General features: G+C 40.5%; 1 protein-coding gene across 1 annotated transcript in view; it reads right to left on the bottom strand.

The window, feature by feature from the left end:
* The window catches only part of KCMF1 (potassium channel modulatory factor 1), a 64,833-nt gene that overhangs the window by 31,844 nt on the left and 24,497 nt on the right, over positions 1–8,492 (bottom strand). Inside the window, exon 2 of the mRNA XM_010862181.1 lies at positions 1,451–1,618. Within this exon, the coding sequence (XP_010860483.1) occupies positions 1,451–1,618 (168 nt within the window). The remainder of the gene's footprint in view (positions 1–1,450; positions 1,619–8,492) is intronic.

Raw genomic sequence — 8,492 nt, 5'->3', positions numbered from 1 at the left:
AAATCAAACCAGTCAATCCTAAAGAAAATGAGTCCTGAATATTCATTGCAAAGATTGATGCTGAAGCTGAAACTCCAATACTCTGGCCACCTGATGTGAAGAACTGACTCACTGGAAAAGACCCCGATGCTGGGAAAGATTAAAGGCGAGAGGAGAAGGTGATGACAGAGGATGAGATAGTTGGATGGCATCACTGACTCAATGGACTTGAGTTTGAGCAAACTCCAGGAGTTGGTGATGGACAGGGAAACCCGGCGTGCTGCAGTCCATGGGGTCACAAAGAGTTGGACATGACTGAGTGACTGAACTGAACTGAACTGATGATCATCATGCTATACATTAGATCTCTAGAACTCACTCATCTTGTATAACAAAACTTTGTACTCTTTGACTAACATCACCCCATTATCCCCTTCCCTCTAGTCAGCTGATCTGCAACAGGAATGCTAAGACAATTCACTGGGGAGAGGATCTTCTCAATAAATGACACTGGGACAATTGGATAGTCCTATGTGAGAAAATGAAGTTGGACTTCTACCTCAGTCCACGCACAAAAATTGAATCAAAATGGATCAAAGATCTAAAGGGCAGTACTAAAATTATAAAATCTTAGAGGAAAACATTTTTATATCTTCATGATCTTGGATTAGGTGATGGTTTCCTATATATGACATTAGAAGCATAACAAAGGAAAAAAACAGATAAACTTGACATTATCAAAATCAAAACTCCTGTGCTTCAAAAAATCAGCAAGAAAGTGAAAAGACAACCCACAGAATGGGAGAAAATTTCTGCAAATCATTCACCTGTAAGGAACTCCTATACAGAATACACAAAGAAATATGAAAACTCAATAATAAAACATGTATTACCCAATTAAAAGATGGGCAAAGGATTTGAACAGACATTTCTCCAAAGCAGATATGTGGGTGGCTAATCACCACTAGAAAAGATGGTCAGCAGCATCACTGGCCATCATGAAAATGCAAATTAAAACCACGAGACACTACCACTTCACATACAGTAAGATGTCTATAGTCAGACAGATAATAACAAGTGTTGACTAGGTAAGAAATTATAGCATGAAACATTTAAAGGTTTTCTTATGCACTGACAGTGCCTTCTAATCAACTGTACAACTAATCTGCTTCCTGATAACTACAGCACGAAGATTTCTGTACTGTTAGCAAGAACAGTCAATTTAAACTTCACTCCTTCTTTACGGAGGCACTCTTTCACTTCACACTTTGCCAGCTGTATTTATTTCTGAATGGCTTTCATAAGCAAACTATAAGGAAAAAATTACTTAGAATAAAAAGATTTGTGTTATTTTTAATGAATTTGGAGCCTCATTATGCAATGGGGATAGTTTTAGAACGTTTTGCCTTTACTTCTTCACACACGTACACAAAGTTCTAAATGATAACTCACTAAACTTTTAAATACGTACCAAAATCTACCCTTGTTAATATGCACTGCATTGGGTGGTCAGTTGTATGCCTTGTTGTTGTTGCACCACTCTCATAACAAGATGCACAAAGATCGTAATCGTAGCAAATTAAACACTTGTATCTGCGACCTCGAAAATTTCCTTTTAAACATGCATCACAGCTGACACCTATAAAAAAAGAAATATCATTAATTAGAAGCTGTAAAAGGCCACTCTTCATTTCATTTTTATAAATAAAAAGATGCACATACAACCCCAGATTTCTTTTCCAAAATGACTGAAAACAACAATGTAAAATCATATAGGTATTTCTGTTCCCTCGATTTACTATTCTCATGGAAGTAACTTAAAATGTTTAACAAAATATAAGAAAACTTTGAAAATGTTTTGATGATCTTGCAAGAGGGCAACAGTCAAGTTAAAGAGGAGTGAGTACCTGGCCTCACTCAGGGAGGTGGGCAACTACTTGGCAAAGTCTGAGCTTACGTGTTCACAGCACTGCAGGATAAAGCACAGGTAGCACAGACCTGCCAGGTCTGCCATGGTGGGGTCTAAACAGGCAATTTCGCATAAAGGTGAGACCCTAATATACCCTCACTATACGTGTGAGCTAGCAATCCTTGCTGCTGCTGCTGCTAAGTCGCTTCAGTCGTGTCCGACTCTGTGTTGACCCCACAGACGGCAGCCCATCAGGCTCCCCCGTCCCTGGGATTCTCCAGGCAAGAACACTGGAGTGGGTTGCCATTTCCTTCTCCAATGCATGAAAGTGAAAAGTGAAAGGGAAGTCGCTCAGTCGTGTCCGACCCTCAATGACCCCATGGACTCCAGCCTTCCCGGCTCCTCCATCCATGGGACTTTTCAGGCAAGAGTACTGGAGTGGGGTGCCATTGCCTTCTCCGTAGCAATCCTTAGGGGATTAAAAAATTTGCCCCCTGAAATCCCTTCTGCATAAAACACCATCACCACCACCCTAAAAAGTTATAACTATCAGTACAAAACCAGTCCAGATTTCACATAAGTGAAAAATCCAAATTCAGACTTCCAAATGGTTCTCAGGTCAAGAATTTAGAATAGTCCTAAATAAGTACCGGCACCAAGCATCGGACAGAAATAAAATTTCAAGGAATGACAGTTCATGTACAAAATACCAACAAAAGCTTAGATACCACCAGAAAGAAGTTTGTAAGAATAAGCAGAGAGTCAGAATGGCAAGGAGTTGATAGCAGAAGTGAATACCAAATACTAACAGTTTAAAATAAAAGAGGAGCTTAAAAAGAAGAGGCAACCAACGTATTTGAAAATGAACCAAATATCTCGATATGCAAAATTTGAAATTTAATGGGCAGGTATAATGGCAAGAAAGCCTTTTATTTACATGTGATATGCCTGTTTATGTAGAAAACTCCTGCTAAATTATTAGAATTAAGTATTTTAAGCAAGGCAGCCAAATATAAACACCAATTTAATAAACTACTGATTGATTTTTCATTCCAAAAAAGACAAGTATATTTTTAAAATGCCATTTGAGTCTACTTATATGAGGTACTCATGGGTGTGTGCTACGTTGCTTCACTCGTGTCTGACTCTCCGCGACCCCGTGGACTGTAGCACGCCAGGCTTCTCTGTTCATGGATTTCTCCAGGCAAGAGTACTGGAGTGGGATGCCGTGTCCTCCTCCCACATGAGGTACCCAGATTAGTCAAATTCACAAAGAACGAAACAAGCCCCTCCCAAACCCAGAGCAGAACAGTGGTTAGCAGAGACTGGATGGAAGGGGAGAGAGGGAGTACCGTTTAATGGGTTTCAGTTTGGGATAATGAAAAAACTCTGGAGATGGATAGTGATGATAGTTGCACAACAATGTGAATGTACTAATTCCACTCACTTAGCTGTATGCTAATAGGTTAAACAGGTTAAAACGACAGATTTCATGTTGTGCATATTTGACCACAATACAAAAATTACATCATTTGTAGCAGTATTCCTGAAAAGTGCCTATGAATAAACCTAACCAAAGATATGCAGCCCTTTATGAAATAAATTAGTAAAAATGTGTTCAAAGACATTAAATAGCTTTTACAAAATAAAAACACCAGGTTTCACTGACTAGAAGGTTCAGCATAATAAAATACCAATTCTCCCCTAAACTGACTGGTGGATTTAATACAATTCTAATAAAAAAACAATCACAAAAGAATTTTTTGTGGAACATAATAAGCTGACTCAAATCTTTACACAATTTGCAAAGGGTCAAAAATAGCCAAGACAAAAAAAAAAAAAAAAACCAAGACATTCCTGAAGGGTAACAAGATGGAGGGATTTGCTTAACACAGCAAGAGCTATTATAAAGCTACAGTAATTTAGATAGTAGGATACTGGCTTATAGACAGACAAACTGACCAAAGCAACAGAACAGAAAGCTCCTCAAGTGTGCTCAGATGGTAAAGAATCTGCCTGCAATGCAGGAGACCCAGATTTGATCCCTGGGTAGGGAAGATCCCCTGGAGATGGGAATGGCAACCCACTCCAGTACTCTTTAGGATTGACTGGTTGGATTTTATTGCAGTCCAAGAGACTCTCAAGAGTTCCTCTCCAATAACACAGTTCAAAAGCATCAATTCTTCGGTGTTCAGCTTTCTTTATGGTCCAACTCTCACATCCGTACATGACTGCTGGAAAAACCATAGCTTTGACTAGATGGACCTTTGTCGGCAAAGTAACATCTCTGCTTTTTAATATGCTGACTAGGTTGGTCAGTTTTTCTTCCATGGAGCAAGTGTCTTTTAATTTCATGGCTGCAGTCACCATCTGCAGTGATTTTGGAGCCCAAAAAAATAAAGTCTGTCACTGTTTCCACTGTTTCCCCATCTATTTGCCATGAAATGATGGAACTAAACATGATTTTAGTTTTCTGAATGTTGAGCTTTAAGCCAACTTTTTCACTCTCCTCTTTCACTTTTATCAACAGGCTCTTCGCTTTCTGCCATAAGGGTGGTGTCATCTGCATATCTGAGGTTATTGATATTTCTCCCAGCAATCTTGATTCCAGCTTGTGCTTCTTCCAGCCCAGTGTCTCTCATGATGTACTCTGCATATGACAATATACACCCTTGATGTACTCCTTTCCCAATTTGGAACTGTTCTGTTGTTCCATGTACAGTTCTAACTGTTGCTTCTAGACCTGCATACAGATTTCTCAGGAGGCAGTCAGGTGGTCTGGTATTCCCACCTCTTGAAGAATTTTCCACAGTTTGTTCTGATCCACACAGTCAAAGGCTTTGGTGTAGTCAATAAAGCAGAAGTAGATGCTTTTCTGGAACTCTCGCTTTTTCAATGATCCAATGGATGTTGGCAATTTGATCTCTGGTTCCTCTGCCTTTTGTAAATCCAGCTTGAACATCTGGAAGTTCACAGTTCACGTACTGTTGAACCCTGGCTTGGAGAATTTTGAGCATTACTTTGCTAGCATGCGAGATGAGTGCAATTATGCAGTAGTTTGAACATTATTTCGTATTGCCTTTCTTTGGGATTGGAATGAATTCCACTGACCTTTTCCAGTCCTGTGGCTACTGCTGAGTTTTCCAAATTTGCTAGCATATTGAGTGCAGCACTTTCACAGCATCATCTTTTAGGATTTAAAATGGCTCAACTGGAATTCTATCACCTCCACTAGCTTTGTTTGTAGTGATGTTTCCTATGAACCAGTCAATCCTAAAGGTAATCAGTCCTGAATATTCAGTGGAAGGACTGATGCTGAAGCTGAAACTCCAATACTTTGTCCACCCTGATGCGAAAGCTGACTGATTGGAAGAGATCATGATGCTGGGAAAGATTAAAGGCAGGAGGAGAAGGGGATGACAGAGGCCAAGATGGTTGGATGCCATCACCGACTCAATGGACCTGAGTTTGAGCAAGCTCCGGGAGTTGGTGATGCACAGGGAAGCATGATGTGCTACAGTCCATGGGGTCGCAAAGAGCTGGACACGACTGAGTGACTGAACTGAACTGAATCAGTATTCTTGCCTGGAAAATCCCATGGACAGAGGAGCCTGACGGGCTCAAGGGGTCACAGAGCTGGATATGACTGAGTGACTAACACACGCACAAACAGATGCACACATGTTGAAATCTGTGTCATGACAGTAAGGTCACTAGAGATCAGTGCGGAAAAGAGGGAGTAGACAGTAAATGGTACTAAGACAGGTTATCTCCCTGGCATATACGGGGACAATAGAGTTGGATCTCACCCACCGATTCCACACACAGGAATCAATTCCAGATGGTTTAAAGACAAGTGTGAAAGGGAAGTGAGAAAAATCTCTGAAGACAATATAGGGGAATATTTTTATAAACCCAGAGTAGAAAACCATTTTCTTAATACACACACACAGGGCCCAATAAAGAGACACATTCAACCACATTAAAATTATGACTTTTCCTTCACTTTTAATACCCTGAAAGTAAAGTGAAAGTGAAGTCGCTCAGTTGTGTCCGACTCTTTGCAACCCCATGGACTGTAGCCCACCAGGCTCCTCCGTCCATGGGATTCTCCAGGCAAGAGCACTGGAGTGGGTTGCCATTTAATATCCTAGAATGATGGAAAAGACAAGGCCCAGAATCTGGTGATAAAAACAACATACAAGACAGACAAGTGTTAGGTATATAGGATAATTAAGGAACTCAAACATATCAGGAAGAAAATGACCAACATCCAATAGGAAAATGGGCAAAGACTTCAATGGGCACTATAAAGAACAGCGAACAAAACTGACCAACAGATACACCGCAACGACGCTCAATCTCATTAGTCATCAAAGAAGTGTAAATAAAATCACCATGAGCCATTATTTTACATCAACTGACTGCAAAATCCTAGAAGCCTCTTGGTATCAAGTGCTAGTGAAGACAAGGAGCAACAGACACGCTTCTATGTCACTGGTGGGGACATGTATCAGAAAACTATTTTGCAAATTTTGTTCACTTTCTAGTCAAGTTAAACATGTACAATTACTGCTAAGTCGCTTCAGTTGTGTCTGACTCTGTGCGACCCCATAGACAGCAGCCTACCAGGCTCCTCTGACCATGGGTTTCTCCAGGCAAGAACACTGGAGTGGGTTGCCATTTCCTACTCCAATGCATGAAAGTGAAAAGTCAAAGTGAAGTCGCTCCGTCGTGTCCGACTCCTAGTGAGCCCATGGACTGCAGCCCACCAGGCTCCTCTGTCCACGGGATGTTCCAGGCAAGAGTACCAGAGTACTGTGTCTCTGCAATTCAATTCAAATCAATTCCCTGGGGCATCTTTTGCCCAGGGGCATCAGAAGAATGTAAAAGAATTTTCACAGTGGTTTTCATAATTGAATAAAAAGGCTGTTAACAATCCAAAGGCCCATCAGACAGTCCATTATGGAATGAATTAAAAGATAATGGGGACTTCCCAGGTGGTCCAGTGGTAAGACTCCAACCTCCCAATGCAGGGGATCTGATTGATTCCTAGTCAGGAAACTAGATCTGGCATGTCCCAACTAAGATGCCTGCTTGCCACAAGGGAGATTCTGCAAGCTGTAAAGGAGACCCAGTGCAACTAAAATAATTAAATATTTAAAAAAAAAAAGAAAGAAATAATGAATGACAGCCTAAAACAGTGGGTGAAGACAGGCATAAAATCAAACTAAGTTATAAAACAAGTTAGAAGATACATGCCATGGAGAAAAAGAAAAGGATAAACAGTGTGGACAAAGAAAGCTCACTAAAAGGATGATGAACAAAAAGATGGACTACTTCAAAATTTGCCTATTCAAAGCAGCCTCCAAGCATGACAATGCACAACAGTGAAGATACTGAAAAGGGCTAAGTACCTATTTAGATTCACAAATGAAAGCTTAATTTAACAGGATATAGTAACTTTGCCAAATAAAATGTAGTGTAAACTAAGCTACACCTCTTTAGGGTGCCAGAAAGGTAAGCTCAGGTTTGAACACTAACTTTTTGGAGTGTCCCATCTGACACAAGGGCTTGCCAGGTGGCGCTAACCCTTCTGTCTGTGCAGGAGACATAAGAGATATGACTTTGATTCCTGGGGTGGGAAGATCCCCTGGAGGAGGGCATGGCAACCCACTCTAGTATTCTTGCCTGGGAATCCCATGGACAGAGGACCTTGGCAGGCTATGGTCCATGGGGTCCCAAAGAGTTGAACATGACCAAAGGGAGTTAGTATGCATGCATATTGCGTAGAGCAAATGAAACCTAACATTTTTTAAATCCAGGAGACCTCAGTGCTATCATCTAGTGGTCCTACAGCCTTGGCTCTTAAGGTGATATTTTATTTGACAACATTTGAACTCTTGTTTCTATTATAACATGATACTTTTTCTATAGGAATTTTGGTTTTCAGCATTGTAAATATGTTTTATCAATATCACCAGAAGCAATTTCATTCTTCCTTTCAAGGAAATGATCATAATACATATGCCACGTGTATGTTCTGTTTCAGATTTCCTGAGCCTCTTGGTACCAGGTAGAATATTGTTATTAACCAAGGAACTGTGCAGTGAAGAGCTGGCTTATTTTCCCTGTTAGGAAACCACCTGGGGTAGACAGGAAGGGAGCACATTTTGTTAGTCTGTGTTATAAAGTGAATTCTGACAGATATACTTAAAAGAGATTCTGTTCTGAGTGAGAATCTGGGGTCCTTTTCTAAGCTAAATGAGATTTAGCCATTTCAGGTGGGGGCAGAGAGAGAGAGGATTGCTACTGAGAAACTGTAGCAAGCCTATGCATGCTTATTCCATGCATTTTAGAGACTCGGAGCTACTATCAGCCTGGCGTGCTACAGTCCAAGGGGTTGCAAAGAGTCAGACACGACTGAGCAACTGAACTGAACTGAACTGAGCTACCATAGAGAGAGTTGGTATGGAATATTCTCTCAAATCAGATACTGTCTAAAGCTTATGATGACAAATTAGAAGTGTTAAACTGGAGGAGCTATTACAATGAGAAGGAGTAGCAGGATATATGGAAAACTATATGTAAGAAAATATTTTTA

Source organism: Bison bison, unplaced genomic scaffold (genome assembly GCF_000754665.1).
Source record: "Bison bison bison isolate TAMUID 2011002044 unplaced genomic scaffold, Bison_UMD1.0 scf7180017864480, whole genome shotgun sequence".
Taxonomy (NCBI): Eukaryota; Metazoa; Chordata; class Mammalia; order Artiodactyla; family Bovidae; genus Bison; species Bison bison.
This window is presented reverse-complemented; position numbering and strand designations above follow the sequence as displayed.